At 38.6% G+C, this 19,091-nt stretch overlaps 1 protein-coding gene across 1 annotated transcript in view; it reads left to right on the plus strand.

The window, feature by feature from the left end:
* DNAJC6 (DnaJ heat shock protein family (Hsp40) member C6) overlaps positions 1-19,091 on the plus strand; it is a 180,763-nt gene that overhangs the window by 128,515 nt on the left and 33,157 nt on the right. Inside the window, exons 5-11 of the mRNA XM_055403312.2 lie at positions 1,314-1,436; positions 5,858-5,991; positions 6,638-6,832; positions 7,734-7,851; positions 11,249-11,328; positions 12,170-12,363; positions 12,464-12,544. Coding sequence (XP_055259287.2) covers positions 1,314-1,436; positions 5,858-5,991; positions 6,638-6,832; positions 7,734-7,851; positions 11,249-11,328; positions 12,170-12,363; positions 12,464-12,544 — 925 coding nt within the window. The remainder of the gene's footprint in view (positions 1-1,313; positions 1,437-5,857; positions 5,992-6,637; positions 6,833-7,733; positions 7,852-11,248; positions 11,329-12,169; positions 12,364-12,463; positions 12,545-19,091) is intronic.

Below are 19,091 nucleotides of genomic sequence, written 5' to 3' on the forward strand. Positions count from 1 at the left end.
TGATCTTAAGGCTTTGCACTACAGTTACCTGATAAAATATTAATAATAATAGTGATAGCCAGTATTTGTTGATCATTTTGTGTGTGTCAAATACTGAACTAAGCCTTTAAATAATAGTCTCATGTGGTAGCCACAATCCTATGAGGGAGGTAGGTGATTATCATCCACAGTATTTTATGGAGAAAGGCTTAGAGAGGTCATTAAAGAAAAGTGAAGGTGTTAGTCACTGAGTCATGTCTGACTCTCTTCAGTCCATGGAGTTCTCCACAGGCAAGAATACTGGAGTGGGTTGCCATGCCCTCCTCCAGGGGATCTTCCTGACCCAGGGATCAAACCCAGGTCTCCTGCATTACAGGCAGATCCTTTACCATCTGAGCCACCAGGAAAGCCCAGAGAGGTCACTGAGAAGAAGTGAAAGTAAAAGTAGGTTGGTCATGTCCGACTCCTTGCCACCCCATGAACTGGAGCCCTCCAGGCTTCTCTATTTTTATGAGTTTGCCTAAATCTAAGCTTTTCCCTACCGAGACTCATGCCTAGAATTTTGAGGCAAATAACAACCTCAGCCAGTATACTGTTGCAGCAAAGTGACTTACATTCAGAAGACCTTGGTTGCAATCCTGGTGCTAACCAGTGGTGTGACTTTTGATAAGACAACCTCTGAGAATCAGTCTTCGTATTTGCAAAATGGGAATCATATTAGTACCCATCTTACGTGATTTTTCAGATCAGGGCCAAGCAGAATTCTACAAATGTAGTCAGTGTTCTATAATGTGCCGAATGATTGCATGTGTTAAATGCATGAAAATGCCAGATATCACCCCCATAGAGTTGTGGGTTCCTTCATTAAAAGAGAAAGAATAAGACCCCTGAAAAAGCCTATCTTTGGCTTACTCAGCAGCACTTTTTCATGTTTTCACTTTTATCAGCTTGAATAAAATTAAGGGTAGTACAGGATTTATAGTGTAACCCTATAATTAAGCATCTAGTAGGCAGATCAAAACATTTTATACTAAATAGAAGTTAAATTCAGTGTAACCACACAAAATTTTTAAAACTTCAAATAGAGAGTTTAAATCATCCAGTTTAATTTAAAATGTATTTCAAACTGTGTTTTCATAACTTCTACTGAAACAGAATTTTTAAAGTAAAAAAAATTGCAGGATTAAACTCTTCAGTGTTTGGACCCTGTTCCCAACTCTTCCCGCTGTGTTGAAAGAAGATGTAGTGTCACTTCCAGAAGTTGTTTGGTGTGATACCTGCTCATGGAGAGGGAGTTGCTTGGGAATTCATTCCTTTCTGCTGTGTTCCTTTAGGTCTCAGAATGCAGTTGGCCCATCAGGCAGGCCCCCAGCCTGCACAACCTCTTTGCTGTGTGTCGGAATATGTATAACTGGCTACTACAGAATCCCAAAAACGTCTGTGTTGTCCACTGCTTGGTGAGTAACCTTTTCATGTTGCTGTCGTTTGTGCTGGTTTGGTCAAATACTGCTGCTGCTGCTGCTAAGTCGCTTCAGTCGTGTCCGACTCTGTGCGACCCCATAGATGGCAGCTGACCAGGCTCTGCCGTCCCTGGGATTCTCCAGGCAAGAACACTGGAGTGGGTTGCCATTTCCTTCTCCAATGTGTGAAAGTGAAAGTGAAGTCGCTCAGTCGTGTCCGACTAGTAGCGACCCCATGGACTGCAGCCCACCAGGCTCCTCTGTCCATGGGATTTTCTAGGCAAGAGTACTGGAGTGGCTTGCCATAAATGGCCTTATATAGACTAGTGAACGGGTAATGCTTATATTGAATAAACATTTATTAAGAACCTCCTTAGGAATTACATGATGTAAGGGTTATAAATGAGGGGAACACATTATTCTTGCCTTAAAGCTCAAATGCCAGTGGGAGAGGCAGATATGTATATAACCCCCGAAACACAGAGCCTCTGAAATATGCTATTACTAATATAAAAGAGGTAGAAGCAAGAGCTATGGATGCCCAGGCAAAACTGCCAGAGTTTTGGGTGAATAGAATTGACATAAGCATATTGGAATGTTTTATTCTCTTACCTTTATGTTTGAATAGAAACAAAATTAAAAGACATCTATGCCCTTGTATGCAGTCACATAGATTGATGATATTTTATAGCAGTTCTCATGGGACTGATGATTTTTCTGACCACTGACCTCCTAGAGTCCCTTTACCTAACCTTTCCTCTGGAGGGCTTTTGCGTATTACTTTAAACTCAACTTTAGGTAAAATCTTCTTTTTCACAATATGGACATTCGATTATATATCTAAATATCTTTGGTGGCATTTAATGTACTGCATCATCATGACTTGGTGACCTGCCTCTTTTCCCACTAGACTGTAAGCATCTTGTGGGCAAGAACTCTGCCATTTTTACCTTTGTATCCCAGGTACGAGAGATATGAATAAGTGCTGGACTACGTGAAGAAAGGAGCACAAAAATGAAATCTGAGCATAAATATTAGAACTATTCATTATGTTGATAAACTTTAGGGTATATATTTTGCTATAATCTTAGTTGATGGTTTTTCCCCTCTTTCTTAAGAGTCAGTTGGCTAAAAAAGGGATGAAAGCTGAGAACATTTTTTCTTCTTTCCATTTCACATCCCCAAAGTCTTGGTAATAAAGGAAAAACATTTGGTGTTCATAGCAGTTTAATGTGAAAGGCCGAAGGGTTTTCCTTTTAGAGGCAGAACAGATTGTTTAAAAGACAGATTATTTTAGAGACTAAGCAGCCTTTAGGCACTTTGATGATTTTTCTTTTCACTTAGAAACTTTCTAAAAGTTCATCAAGCCTAGGTCTGGTGGCTTTGTAAGGGGAGATGGCTTGAGAGAGACCAGAGGCTCACAGTTCTGATGATATAATCATGACAAATAAAAACCCAATGAAAGAAGAAAAAAAAAAAAGAGGCAGACAAAGAGTTAAGACCCTATAGTCTGCTCTCTAGGCTTTCATGTGTTGGAAATGCATGAGTTGGAAAGGACATGCATGAGTTGGAAGTCTGCACTGAGTCTTCGGAAATGGAATTGAAGCTGGAGGTGGGAGCACTTATTTTTATTCTATATAAGAATCCGTCTGCCAATGCAGAGGACATGGGTTCCATCCCCAGCCCAGGAAGATCTCATGTGCCGCAGAACTTTGTTGGTTCAGCTAAGCCCATGAACCAAAACTACTAAGCCTGCACTCCACAAGGGAAGCCACTGCAATGAGAGGCCCTCTTGCCACAACTAGAGGAAGCCTGAGCACAGCCAACGAAGACCCAGCACAGTCAAAAATAAATAAATAAAATTTAAAAGCATATCTTCGTCTTTTAATTAAAAAAAACTAATAAACTTTTAAAAAGACCTGGATAGCAGATAAAGGGAGCAAACACATATCTAAGAGCCATGAACCTGTTAAAAGAGTGTCAGGAAGGCTAAATTCTAAAATTCTAGAATTAAGATTGAGAAATACGTCTTTTAAAAAAACTGTCCTTTTAGTAAGGACAACAACAAATGCTTGAGGCACACAGTGAAACTGTAAATCCTTTATTCTGTTCCTTCATCAGGGGAACAGATGTCAAGCTAGAAAGGGAGGAACAATGATAATTAAGACAAAGCTGAGAGGTAGTGAGATAGTAAAATCACATCACAGTTCTTAAAAATAATCCTCTCTCTAGACTTAAATTATGTGACAGAATGCTAAAAGCACTTGGAAAAGCAAATATGGGTTCCTTATATGTTGTCAGGAAACTGGTAAAAGAGTGCCAGGCAGGCAAGGAAAGGAGGTTTTTTTCCCCAAAAGATGGAGGAGTTGATCTTGAAAAGTTATAGACTGGTGAGTCTGATGGTGATTCAAGGTGAAATTCTAATATAATTTTTGCATAGATAATTTTAAACTCTTAGAATAAAGAAGTCCATGTTGATTCATTATAAACATACATGTCAAAGCTACTGAACTTTTGGAATAAGACTAATAGATTAGTAGAGATATTTTCCTATTTCTTATATTCAAGATGGAAAAAATTGGGCTAAATTGTTATAAATTTAGTCAAATTTTGGCTGAATATTGCTTCCAAAGAAAGGTGATTAATGGATCAGCATCTTCCGAGGAAAAGGCTGCATTTGGTTGTCCTTTTAATTAACAACTTTGAAAATGTGGAGATAAGCTTATCAGCTTTCTCAGGCTGGGAAGGTCACATAATGAATCTGGATCTTAGAAGTTTTTGCAGGTTAATAGAAACCACTAATGTGAAATTAAATACAGGATAAATATAAAGTCCTGAATTCTGGTTCTTAAAGATTAAGTGTATTAACTCTTATCCCATCATCTGAAAAAGGGCTCACAGTTCTACTGGATGGAAAGATCAATAAGAGCTTATGGTATGATTTAGCTTGCATTTAGTTTAGTATGGGGCTATGTTAATAAAAGCATAGTGTTCTTACCACACGAAGGAAGATGGTATTTCCTCTCTAGTTTGGTCAGAACACATCTTATATCTTGCATTTCACATCTGGGCAGCACATTTAAGGCTGTTGTTTTTAAACTGGAGTCTGTTCAGAGGAAGTCCATCAAATGATGATATCTCTTAAAATGGAACATCAAATGAGGAAGAATTGAAGGGATGGTGTGGTACTCAGGATTCTCAGAGAAACAGAACTGACAGGATTATATAGAGATACATATGTAAGAGGAGATTTGTTATAGGAGTTGGCTCAAGGGATTCTGGAAGTCCCACAGTCCACCTCCTGCAAGACGATGGATCAAGAAAGGGAGTGGTAACATTTAGTCTTATGTCCAAAGACCCGAAAACTGAGGAGGCCACTGGTGTTGGCTCAAAAACCAAAGAGTTCCAATGTCCAAGAACAGAAGATGGAGGTCCCAGCTCAAGACGACAAAGAAAATTCTTCCTTCCTTTGCTTTTTTGTACTGTTTGGGCCCTTGGTAGATTGGGTGATTCCAGCCCACTGTGCTGAGGGTATACCTCTACTCAGTCTACTGATTCAGTGCTGATCTCTTGCAGAAATGCCCCCACCCCCACCCCCGGACACACACAGAAATAATGTCTTACCAGTTCTCTGGTAAGATTAACCATCACAGATTAGGTGTGTTTTCAACCTGGAAAATAGAAAAGTTGACTGAGAGTATTTCAAATATGTGAAAGTTTGTCCTGAGGAGAAAGGAGTAGGTTTCCTCTTTGTCCTGACAGAAGGAAGAACGAGGATCATTGAGTGGAATACATTGCAACTTCAACATACTCAGTATAAGGAAGAAGTTCTTCCTGAAACAGGATGATCCCTGTCACTTAAAGTATTCTAGAAGAAGATGGCTTACCATCTGTCAGGAATGTTACTGCGTGCATTCCTTTACTGAACATGGTTGAATCAGGTGAAACTTCATTTTATATCAATCTGGGAACATACTTTGGATCAAAGGTACACACGGCATAGTCCAAAAAACAGTATTTGCCTAACCTGAGAACTCTTTACCTTCACCCTAAACTGAGAGACCTTAACTGTTAGTTCTCATCCTTCCGGTCCAAAGTTACTTTGAAGACTAGAATATTTTTCAGTAAGTACAAATCAAATTTATATTGCTGGGTTTCTTAGGTTAGCAGAGTCAATCATATCCTCAGAACAAACCTTCCCTTGTTGCGTTGCGATTTAAATAATTGGAACAGATTTTGGTTTTCAAGTGAACAATTTTGAATGGATGAGTACCTCCAATTAAGTTTTCTCTCCTCCACATCCCACCCCCACAGACTTCCCACCCTAAGGTGTCTCTTTTAATTGCACTGCAGCCTCTCAGTGCTGAGTTGCCTGACTGGCCCGTATTTGTGACAAGTTTATACATTTTCTTTGATAGGATGGACGGGCAGCATCATCAATTCTGGTTGGTGCTATGTTCATTTTCTGCAATCTCTACTCTACTCCTGGCCCAGCCGTTCGATTGCTCTATGCAAAGCGACCAGGAATTGGACTTTCACCATCCCACAGGAGGTAAAGTCAGCTCTATGCAGGGTTGACGCAGGCATGGTCTGACTAGTATCATGTCCATAAAAAAGAAAAAGATCTTTAAATAACTGACATATTATCTTCTCTTTAGTCAGAGTGTCTTGTTTCTCTTATTTACTTTGTATCTTCTTGCTTCCTTTTGGATTAAAAATTGCTTCCGGAGACTTCCCTGGTGGTTCACTGGTTAAGAGTCCCTGCCTCCAGTGCAAGAGGCATAGGTTTGATCCCTGGTAGGGGAATAAGAGTCCACATGTCATGCAGTATGGCCAAAAGATTAAAAAAATTTCTTCTGATGATAAATTCTGACTTTTCCCCCAAAATCAGCCTTCAGTTGATAATAAATTTAATCTGCTAGATCAAATATTGAGCTAGTATAAAGCTCCCATAAACTTTTTTCATTTAATAAATATCCCACTGTGAGATCTTTGGAGGGAGGTGCAGCAGTGTCATTAGATAGAAGCTTTCCTAAATTATTGGCAGCATTTCTCTTTTGCCAGTTAATGTTTACGGGACTAACACAGTAAATTTTTACTGTAGGTTAATAATGTATGAGAACAAACTTTATAGCAAATAGATTGCTTATTTCTTCTGGTGTTGTCGGCACCAACAGAATGTCAGTTTTGTGTTTTAGGTACCTGGGCTACATGTGTGACCTCCTAGCAGACAAACCCTACCGCCCTCACTTCAAGCCTCTCACAATTAAGTCGATCACTGTCAGCCCAGTTCCTTTTTTCAACAAACAGAGAAATGGATGTCGCCCTTACTGTGATGTACTGATTGGAGAAACCAAAATATATACAACCTGTGCAGATTTTGAACGAATGAAGTAAGTCGTGATGCCTTTCTTCATTTCTCCTTGTGAACTGCTCCATTCCTGTGTAAGTTGGATCCTATTTTTCCTTTGAGGACTATATCACTGTGAAATGGCTGGTAATTTTAAAAAATGTTTGACATAGGTGGTAATCACAGAAAAGCACAGTTAAATCAAGGGATGCCGTAGCCCCCTTCAAGTGGTGATACAAGCTAAGGGACTCACATGAGTTATAATGAGGGTTAAGAAAATGGTGTGAGCAGAAGACCTGGACATTTAAGAAGGAGCTGACCTTGATAAGAATTGGTGAGGGTAAGGGAGGAATTGGAAATGAATGAGGTTTCTATGTGAGCAACTCGGTGGATGGTGATGTAACTAAAATGTTTCAGAACCTATAATAAAGAGCAGGTGCCAATGGGAGGTGGTAGGAGAATTGAAGAAAAGGGACTGTATGATAACAGGAAGTGAAGTTAATTTGAAATAGATTGAATTTCAAGATTGCTATTCAAGACCTTCACAGAGTATTTCACTGCTGTTTCTATATTGATCTCCATTGAAGGTTTTGTTCTCTCTCTCTGTTCTTACCATAAATTTACAATTAGGGAAAGGTAAATACATTAAGACTACCCGTATTTGAAGAGAGTAATTTCTGCTAATGGGCAGTTGATTGATCTAGAAATAGGATGGGATAGAGAGAGAGGACCTGGCAGAAGACCAGTGACATCTCATGGCAGAACCAATTTGCATCCGGTTGGCATAGACTGTGCTCCTAACTTGACTTAAGTTAGGAAATAGTTCCTGGGTTCAGGCCTACACAAACAGATGCTTTGACCAGAGTCACAGAGGACTATACCTGTAAATCTATGTTGTTGTGCCAAAGTAGACTCTCTTTCAGTATGTTTTTCTCTGTTTAAAGGGAATACCGTGTCCAAGATGGAAAAATCTTTATTCCTTTGAGCATCACTGTGCAAGGAGATGTGGTTGTTTCCATGTATCACTTGAGGTCAACAATTGGAAGCCGGCTACAGGCTAAGGTATGCTTTCAGAAAGAATCATGACTTAAGTTCAGCTGACTCTTTAATAGGCGCATGTCCGTATTTTTTCTATATCACTCTGGACTTGAATAACTTCTGGTTTTAGAATTAGAAAAAACATTTAAAGATTACTGACGAAAATGACGTATATGTCTATCAATAGATGAATGGATGAAAAAGATGTGTGCGCATATATACATACATACAATGGAGTATTATTCAGATAAAAACAGTCAAATAATGCCATTTGCAGCATCATGGATGGAATTAGAGATTATCATACTAAATAAAGTAAGTAAGAAAGAGAAAGACAGATACCATGTGCTATCACTTATTTGGGCTTCCCAGGTGGCACTAGTGGTAAAGAAACCACTTGCCAATGCAGGAGACATAGGAGATTCGGGTTCAATCCCTGGGTCAGGAAGATCCCCTGGAGGAGGGCATGGCAACCCACTCCAATATTCTTGCCTGGAGAATCCCATGGACAGAGGGGATCCTGGAGGGCTACAGTTGATAGGGTCGCAAAGAGTCAGACATGACTGACTTAGCATGCACACACACATCACTTATATATGCAATCTAAAATATGATACAAATGAGCTTCTCCACAAAACACAGGCGGACTCATGGAGAGAACAGACTTGTGGTTGTCAAGGGAGAAAGAGAGATGGATTGGGAGTTTGGGGTTAACAGATGCAAACTATTGTATATAGAATAGATAAGCAACAGTGTCCTACTGTATACCACAGGGAACTATATTCAATACCCTGTGATAAACCATAATGGGAAAGAATATAAAAAAGAATGTATATATATATACATATATGTATACACTGAATCACTTTGCTGTGCAGCCAAAATTAACACAACATTGTAAACCAACTATACTTCAGTTAAAAAAAGAAAATTAAAAAAAAAAATTACTTATGCCCATTGCCCTCATTCTACAGGGGAGAAAACTAAGACTTGGAAGTTGTGACTAGCCCAGATGGTGTTGCCAGAAGACGGCAGCCTTGAAATGAAGAACAAATCTTGCTCTGTAGCAACCTGTGCTTTTTTACAGTGCCCTATTTGGATAACTGTGAGAGGAAATATCTCTGTTAAGAACGTGGGATTAAGTAATTACATTTTTTCAATTGAAATAAATTTGATATGACATAAAATTCAGGCTTTTGAAGTATACAGTGCTCTTATTTTTAGTATTGTCGAAGAGTTGTGCAGCACTGCTGTCTGATTCCCAAACGTTTTCATCACCCACAAAGGAAACTCTATGTATATTAGCAGCCACTAATTAGCAGCAGTCCATTCCTCCTCTTCCATCCCCTAGGCAACCAGGAATCTACTTTCCATTTCTATGGATTTGCCTGTTTTAGACATTTCATATAAATGGAACCATGCAATGTATGCTCTTTTGTGACTGGCTTCTTTCACTTAGCCTAATGTTTTCAGGGTTCATCCTTGCTGTATCAGTGCTTTGCATAGCTAGACAATATTCCATTTTATGATTATATAGCTTTTATTCATCCCTTCATCATTTGGTGAACATTTGAGTTATTGCCATTGTTGGGATATCACAAATGACGCTACAAGTAATTGCATTTAAAAAAAATTATGTATTGAAGTACAGTTGACTTAAAATGTTACATTATTTCAAGTGTCCAGCATAGTGATTTGTGATTTTTATAGATTATACACCATACAGAGTTATTATAAAATATTGACTATACTCCCTAGTGTGCCGTATACTACATTCTTGTGACTTTATTTTATAACTGGCAATTTGTATCTCTCAATCTCCTTCACCTATTTCACCTTTCTCCCCTGGGACAACCACTAGTTTGTTCCATGTGTGTGTGAGTCTATTTCTGTTTTATTTGTTCATTTGTTTTGTTTTTTTATAGTCCACATATAAGTGAAAGCATACAGTATTTATCTTTCTCTGACTTATCTCACTAAGCATAATACCCTTCAGGTCTGTGCATGGTGCTACAGATGGCAAGATTTCGTTTTTTTTTTTAATGGCTGAGTAATCATGTATGTTGTATATATATGCTACACAAATTTATATATGTGTATGTGTATATATATATACACACATATATGTCTATGATTAACATATATCACATTATTATGATTAACATATATCACACTATTCATTCATCTGTCAATGGGCACTCAGACTGCTTCCATAACTATTATAATACTGCTATGAACTCAATATTAAGAAAACAAACAATCCAGTTTAAAAATGGGCACAAGACCTAAACAGACATTTTTTTTTCCCCCAAAGAAACATACAGATGGCCAACAGACTCATGAAAAGATGCTCAACATCACTAATCATCAGTTCAGTTCAGTTCAGTCGCTCATTCGTGTCTGACTCTTGGCAGGAAATGCAAATCAAAACCACGCTGAGATATCACCTCACACCCATCAGAATAGAATGGCTATTGTCAAAAAGACAAGAAATAACAAGTGTTATTAAGGCAATGATGTGGAGAAAAGGGAACCCGAATACACAGTTGGTGGCGGCGTAAACTGCTACAGCAATATGGAAAGCAATACAGAGTTTCCCTCCCCCTCAAGTTGAGAGTGGAGCTACCATGTTGTTGCTGTTGTTCAGTCACTAAGTTGTGTCTGACTCTTTGTGACCCCATGGACTGCAGCACTTCAGGCTTCCTTGTCCTTCACTATCTCCTGGAGTTTGCTCAGACACATGTTCATTGAGTCAGTGATACTATCCAACTGATCCTGCAGTTTCACACCTGGGTATCTAATTTGAAAACACTAATTTGAAAATATATATGCAAACCCTAATGTTCATAGCAAATGTTCGTATTTTAATTCATCAAGTGTTTGCTAAGTACATGTTCTATGCCAGTCATTGCCTAGGGGTTTAGGATTGACAAAAGTAAGACTGCCTTTTAAGAGTTCAGGGGAAATTCACACATGTATGAGTATCTGCTACCATTATAGAGGGACTATGAGATGGAACAAAGGTAGCAGTTTATTCTATCCAGTGGTGGCTCAGAAAGGCTACAGAAGATGTGAAGGTGGATCTTGAAGGATTAGTTCATCAGGTTGGAACAGGGGCATCCTGGACAGAAGGAATGAGAGGAGTCAAAGTATGGCAAGGTGCAAGAACATAGGGTCTCAGAGATGAGGGAATGGCTTGCCACAAAAGAGTTCATGGAGAGGAGAGGTTGGAAGTGAAGCTGGGCTAGATCCAGATGAGGTTGTTTAATATTCATAGTAAACTTCAAAGTAATTAGTAAACTAAAAATTCAAAGTGCAGATATAGAAGCAGTTGATGATGTATGACTTCCTCAAATGTAATCATTTGATCGGGTTCCCTTTTCACTGATTGATTGTAATGTGCTGCTTTTGTATTTTTTAGGTGACCAACACTCAAATATTTCAGCTTCAGTTTCATACTGGATTCATTCCACTGGACACAACAGTTTTAAAGTTCACCAAGTGAGTGCTACTTGGGCCAAACTGCCTTTTCAATCCAAGGGGCTGTGAGATGCTGGCAGTTAGTGCCAGCAATTAGTGCCCATGTGACAGCTTCCCCCTCACCCCAAATCCTGTGCCTGTGGCTTAGCAACATACTGGAGGCTGGTTGCATTTTACAACTCTCAGTTGTATGTAATTTGTCATAAATACAAATGGATCATACTTCAAATAAAAAAGTCTGAAATACCATGTGGGGGAACAGAAGTGAACAGAGAAGGAACAGAGTTTCAGTGTGGTCATCCTTTGCATCTGTGTATCTCTTTGTGTTTTGCAACAAGGAAGGAAATGAAATCAACAAAGACCCATCAGAATGGATGCCTGGTTATAGCACTGAAGCAGGGTCCCCCAGGACCTCTGCATCATATATTAGTTGCTGTATTATAGTGTAGTGTAGGGGACCCATGGGAGTGGCTGAAACTGGGGTGATAGGTGGGAGTTGCTACAGCCAGGTTAGGAGTAGACATTCAAGAACTCAGGAGGGTGACTGTGAGACTTTTTCACTATGTTTACAACTGATTTGGACATGCCAGTGTACACTGTCAGGATATATCTGCCCTGCTATCTAGAATGCTTTCACAAGCAGTAGTATCTAAATTCTATAAGTAGGCATTCTTCTCCTCTTTTATCTCGATGGGGAAACCAAAGCTGAGAACAGTAAAGTTTCTTATGTGGTAATGGTTGATTTTTCCTTAGAAATGAGTCTCAGATTGAACCTCAGAATCCATCTACAGTGGTTTCTATATTGAACATCATACTGGTTCCATTGTTTTCCACTGACATTATTCTTCTAAATTCCTATTAGGCCTGAGTTGGATGCGTGTGATGTACCAGAAAAATATCCTCAGCTATTTCAGGTAACTCTGGATGTAGAACTACAGCCGCACGACAAAGTGATGGAACTAACCCCACCATGGGAACACTACTGCACAAAAGATGTCAACCCCAGCATCCTCTTCTCTTCTCACCAGGAGCATCAAGATACTCTGGTCTTAGGAGGTATGAGTCATCCAGTGGTTTAGTTTTTAGAATGAAGCCTCTGGGTTATCAATCTCATTGATTTATTTCCTGTGTTTCCTTGATGTCTTTTGTCTTGCAGGACAGGCTCCAATAGATATCCCTCCAGATAACCCCAGACATTTTGGGCAAGGTGGCTTCTTTTCCACTCTCTGCTGGCAAGGTATTTATTTCCAAAAATTTCTTTAAGTTACATGGTTAGGTGGTTAAATCACTTGGTTCTTCTATCAACATGATTAGTCCTTGAAACAGTCTAAAGTAAAAACAACACTTGGAAGTCATCTAACATGTTATTTCACATTCTTCCTGCTCATTCCTTTTTCATATGAGGCAACTTTCCTACTCTGAACTCCATTGATGCTATTAGACTGATGCAAAAGGCCATTTTAAGCTGAATTCTACCTTTTCTATTATGCAGTGTTTTGGATCACAGCACTGGGTTTATGAATAATCATGGCATTTTCTAGGATCTCCATTTACACTGCTGACCCACACACAAAATTAGCAAAGAACTCTATCTCATGCCCTTAACTAAATTATTCAAAAATACAAAATCTGGCAACACCCACCTCCACCCTGCCCAGGGCTTTGACCACTAGCAGGGCAGAGCTGAGCTTCCCTGGTGCAGGGAAGGGAAACACTACCTACATATCTCTGCTACTTGCTTTAAAAACCTTGACAGAGGTTGGACTTGATTGCAATATCCTTTTTTGCAGAACCTGGAAATATGTTTAGAATCTTTCCCAACATGAAACTTTGGACAACTCCCAGTAGATTAGCATTGGTATTCTGATTGATACCCCTTTGCTTTAGAGTTTGCTGAGGTTAACTGCAAGATTGAATGTGGAATTCCATGGTAGTTCAGTTCAGTTCAGTTCAGTCGCTCAGTCGTGTCCGACTCTCCGCGACCCCATGAATCACAGCACGCCAGGCCTCCCTGTCCATCACCAACTCCCGGAGTACACTCAAACTCATGTCCACAGAGTCGGTGATGCCATCCAGCCATCTCATTCTCCGTCGTCCCCTTCTCCTCCCGCCCCCAACCTTTCCCAGCATCAGAGTCTTTTCCAGTGAGTCAACTCGTCTCATGAGGTGGCCAAAGTATTGGAGTTTCAGCTTTAGCATCAGTCCCTCCAATGAACATCCAGGATTGATCTCCTTTAGAATGGACTGGTTGGATCTCCTTGCAGTATAAGGGACTCTCAAGAGTCTTCTCCAACACCACAGTTCAAAAGCATCGATTCTTCGGCGATCAGCTTTCTTCACAGTCCAACTCTCACATCCATACATGACCACGGGAAAAACCATTGCCTTGACTAGACGGACCTTGGTCGGCAAAGTAATGTCTCTGCTTTTTAATATACTATCAAGGTTGGTCATAACTTTCCTTCCAAGGAGCAAGCGTCTTTTAATTTCATGGCTGCAATCAGCATCTGCAGTGATTTTGGAGCCCAAAAAAACAAAGTCTGACACTGTTTCCACTGTTTTTCCATCTATTTCCCATGAAGTGATGGGACCAGATGCCATGATCTTTGTTTTCTGAATGTTGAGCTTCAAGCCAACCTTTTCACTCTCCTCTTTCACTTTCATCAAGAGGTAAGGACTTTCTTAAAAAAGGGTTAGGAAACTGCCTCTGGTGATAGTGTACTTAAAATCCTCTTGGTTGACTTTTCTTTCCATGTCAATATAACACACTATTCCCATTGCCTACACAGAGTTTTCCATGTGTGATGAAGAAGTTGTTTACAGAATTCCTTTGAATTGAAAGGTTTACTTTCAGGATTTTCTTTTTTTAAATTTTTTATTGGGAAGTAGTTGATTTACAATGTTGTGTTGTTTTCAGGTGTACAATAAAGCAAATCTGTTGTACATATATCCACCCTTTTTAGATTCTTTCAGAATTTTCTACTGAGAAGTGGGATCAAAAACATTTTAAAAATGGGAAAACCCAATGAAATCTAGATAGCATGTAGATTTCTCAGTCCCCTCTTGGTTTCTCCTTCATCTTGCTTCTTCACATAAGAGCTTTTAATAAAACTTTACTTTTACTTTCCTCTGCTATTTTAATAAGTACTTGAGAAATCTTCTTATCAGGCTATAAAACAGGTTTAGCACAAATGCACAGTCTTTTAACTGAACTCACAGAGCCAGATGGATTTAGAAATGCAGAATTTTTTGCACATTAGAAAGGCAGTATGATACATAAACTGCATATTACTTAGCACCCCTGAGGGCATCTCAGACACAGCATGTCATTAAACATGTTAAAATGTCTGCAGTGAGGGGCTGGAAGAAGTTGCTTCTGTAGATGTCCTGGCTTTAGGCAGACCAGATCACACATTGAGCTTTTGCAATGGACCAGGCATTGTAACAGGGACTAGAGAAACAAGGTTATTCCCAGTCTTCAAGGATCTTCCTTTCTGGTTTGTGAGGAAATGGCTGTATTGTGAAATTCAGGGAGGTAAAACATCAGAAAAGTAGAAAAGTCAAACACTGAGGTCCTGGTACTCTCTATTGGCCCCACTGCCCCCGATAAAGTTTGCGACATTGGAGATCAAGCCCTGAGCATTTGGAGTGGGAGCATTGACTCCAAGTCCCTAGAGTACCAGAGAACTAACCCTAGGGAGTGTCAAATAGTGAGAATTCACACAAAGGAAACTACTTGAATACAGGCCTGGCATCACCCAACCACCAGTAGTACCCTGTGCAGGATGCCTCACCTAAACAACAAAAAAACAAAAATACAAACCCAGTCATCAGCAGACAGAATTACCACCTCACTCAGCCTTGCCCATCAGAGGAAAAACAAACAAAAACTCAGCACAAATCTCACCCTATATGAAGCTTACACAGACCACTGGACCAACCTTAGGAGGGCAGAAAGAAAAAGGAAGAAAGAATTCAACCTTTTTCAAGGAAAGAATTAAACTTCCCTTCAAGCCTGGGAAAAGTAGACCTCAAACGCAATAAGTTAAAAAATAATAATAATAAAGAGAAGGGAGAGAAATACTATGCAAAGGAAGGAACAAACTAGAAACACAGAAGTCCAAATAAATGAAGAGGAAATAGGCAAACTACCTGAAAAAGAATTCAGAATAATGATGGTAAAGATGATCAAAAACTTGAAAACAGAATGGAGAAAATGCAAGAATCAATTAACAAAGACCTAGGAGAATTAAAGAATAAACATACAGAGACAAACAACACAATTACTGAAATTAAAAATACTCTAGAAGGAACCAATAGAAGAATATCTGAAACAAAAGAATGAATCAGTAAGCTGGAAGATAAAATGGTGGAAATAACTTCTGAAGAGCAGAATAAGGTAAAAATTTTGAAGAGATTATAGTTGAAAATTTCCCCAACATGGAAAAGGAAATAATCAAGTCCAAGAGGCACAAAGAGTCCCATACAGGATAAACCCAAGAAGAAACATGCCAAGACATATACTAATCAAACTAGCAAAGACTAAACACAAAGAAAGAATATTAAAAGCAGCAAGGGAGAAGCAGCAAGTAACATACAAGGGAAACCCCATATACTTAACAGTTGATCTTTCAGCAGAAACTCTGCAGGCCAGAAGGGAAAGGCAGGATATATTTAAAGTACTGAAAGGGAAAAATCTACAATCAAGATTACTGTACCTGGCAAGGATCTCATTCAAAATTGATGGAAAAATAAAAAGCTTTTCAGACAAGCCAAAGTTAAGAGAATTCAGTACCACCAAACCAGCTTTACAACAAATGTTAAAGGGACTTATATAGGGAAGAAATACAAGAGAAGAAAAAGGATCTACAAATCAACCCCAAACAATCAAGAAAATGGCAATAGGAACATGATAGTTACTTTAATTGTAAATGGATTAAATGCTCCAACAAAAAGACACAGACTGGCTGAATGGATACAAATATAAGACCCATATATATACTGTCTACAAGAAACCTACTTCAGACCTAAAGACACATATAGACTGAAAGTGAGAGAAAGGAAAAATATATTCCATGCAAATGCAAAGCAAAAGAAAGCCGGAGTAGCAATCCTCCTATCCAAAAAAATAGACCTTAAAATAAAAGAATATTACAAGAGATAAGGAAGGGCACTCTGTAATGATCAAGGGATCAATGCAAGAAGAAGACACAACAACTGTAAATATCTATGCACCCAACATAGGAGCACCTCAATACATAAGACAAATAGTAACAGACATAAAGGAGAAATTGACAGTAACAGTAATAGTAGGAGACTTTAACACTCCACTCACACCAATGGACAGATCATCAAAACAGAAAATTAATAAGGAAACACAAGTCTTAAATGACACATTAGATGAGATGGATCTCATGGATATCTTCAGGACATTTCCATCCAAATGCAGAAGAATACACCTTCTTCTCAAGTGCACATGGAACATTCTCCAGGATAGACCACATCTTGGGTCCGAAATCAAACCTCAATTAATTTAAGAAAATTGAAATCATAGCAGGCATCTTCTCCAATCACAGAGCTATGAGATTAGATATCAATTATAAGAAAAAAAGCTGTAAGAAATACAAACACATGGAAATTAAACAACACATTTCTAAATAACCAACAGGTTACGGAAGAAATCAAGAAAGAAATTAAAAAATTTCAAGAGACAAATGACAAGGAAAACACAACAACTCAAAACCTATGCAATGCAGCAAAAGCAGTTCTAAGAGGGAAGTTTGTAGCAATACAATCCTACCTCAAGAAACAAGAAGCACATCGAATAGACAACGTATCTTTACACCTAAAACAACTGGAAAAGGAAGAACAAAACCCCCAAAAAATTAGTAGAAGGAAAGAAACCATAAAGATCTGAGCAGAAATAAATGAAAAAGAAATGAAAGAAACAATAGTAAAGGTTAATAAAAGCAAAAGCTAGTTCTTTGAGAAGATAAACAAAATTGGCAAACCTTTAGCCAGACTCATCAAAAAAAAAAAAAAGAGAAGAATCAAATCAACAAAATCAGAAATAAAAAAGGAGATGTTACAACAGACAGTGCAGAAATACAAAGGATTAGAAGAGACTATTATGAACAACTATATGTTAATAAAATGGATAACCTGGAAGAAATGGACAGATTATTAGAAAAGTTCAATCTTTCAAGACTGGACCAGGAAGAAATAGAAATTATGAACAACCCAATTATAAGCACTGAAATTGAAGCTGTGATCAAATATCTCCCAAAAAACAAGAGCCCAGGACCAGATGGCTTCACAGGAAAATTCTATTAAACATTTAGAGAAGAGCTAATGCCTATCCTTCTAAAACTCTTTCAAAAAATTGCAGAGGAAAGAACACTTCCAAACTCATTCTACAAGGCTGCCATCACCCTGATACCAAAACCAGACAAAGACAACACAAAAAATGAAAACTGCAAGCCAATATCACTGATGAACATAGATGCAAAAAATCCCCAGCAAAATTTTAGCAAACAAAATTCAGCAACACATCAAAAAGCTCATACACTGTGATCAAGTTGAGTTAGTCCAAGAATGCAAGGATTCTACACCATATTAATAAATTCAAAGATAAAAGTAATGTGATAATCTCAATAAATGCAGAAAAAGCCTTTGACAAAGTTCAGCACCCATTTATGGCTAAAACTCTTTGAAAAGTGGGCATAGAAGGAACCTACCTCAACATAGTAAAGGGCATATATGATAAGCCTACAGCAAACATTATTCTCAACGTTGAAAAACTGAAAGCATTCCCCCTAAGATCAGAAACAAGACAAGAGTGTCCACTTTCACCACTATTATTCAACATAGTTCTGGAAGTCCTAGCTACTGCAATCAGAGAAGAAAAAGAAATAAAAGGAATCCAGATCAGAAAAGTAGACGTGAAGTCTCACTTTTTGCAGATGCCATGATACTGTACATAGAAAACCCTAAAGATAGCATCAGAAAATTACTAGAGCTAATCAGTGAATTTAGCAAAGTTTCAGGATACAAAATCAATACACAGAAATCACTTGCATTTCTGTATACTATTGGAGAAGGAAATGGCAACCCACTCCAGTGTTCTTGCCTGGAGAATCCCAGGGAAGGGGGAGCCTGGTGGGCTTCCGTCTATGGGGTCACACAGAGTCGGACACGACTGAAGTGACTTAGCAGCAGCAGCAGCAGCAACAATGAAAAATCAGAAAGAGTAAATTAAGGAGTCAATCCCATTCACCATTGCAACAAAAAGAATTAAATATCTAGGAATAAACTTATATAAGGAGACAAAAGAGCTATACACAGAAAATTCTAAGACACTAATGAATAAAATCAAAGATGATATAAACAGATGGAGAGATATTCCATGTTCCTGGGTAGGAAGAATCAATATTGTGAAAATGACTATGCTACCAAATGCAGTCTACAGATTCAGTGTGATCCCTATCAAAATACCAATGGCATTTTTCACAGAATTAGAACAAAAAATTTCACAATTCATATGGAAACACAAAAGACCCTGAATAGCCAAAGTAGTCTTGAGAAAGAAGAATGGAGCTGGAGGAATCAACCTTCCTGATTTCAGATTATACTACAAACTTACAGTCATCAAGACAGTATGGTACTGGCACAAAAACAGAAGTATAGACCAATGGAACAAGATAGAAAGCCCAGAAATAAGCCCATAGGTTTAAAACCTATGGGTACCTTATTTTTGACAAAGGAGGTAGGAATATACAATGGGG

This window comes from Moschus berezovskii, chromosome 4 (assembly GCF_049115385.1).
Source record: "Moschus berezovskii isolate FMDL1 chromosome 4, NW_MosBer_1.0, whole genome shotgun sequence".
NCBI lineage: Eukaryota > Metazoa > Chordata > Mammalia > Artiodactyla > Moschidae > Moschus > Moschus berezovskii.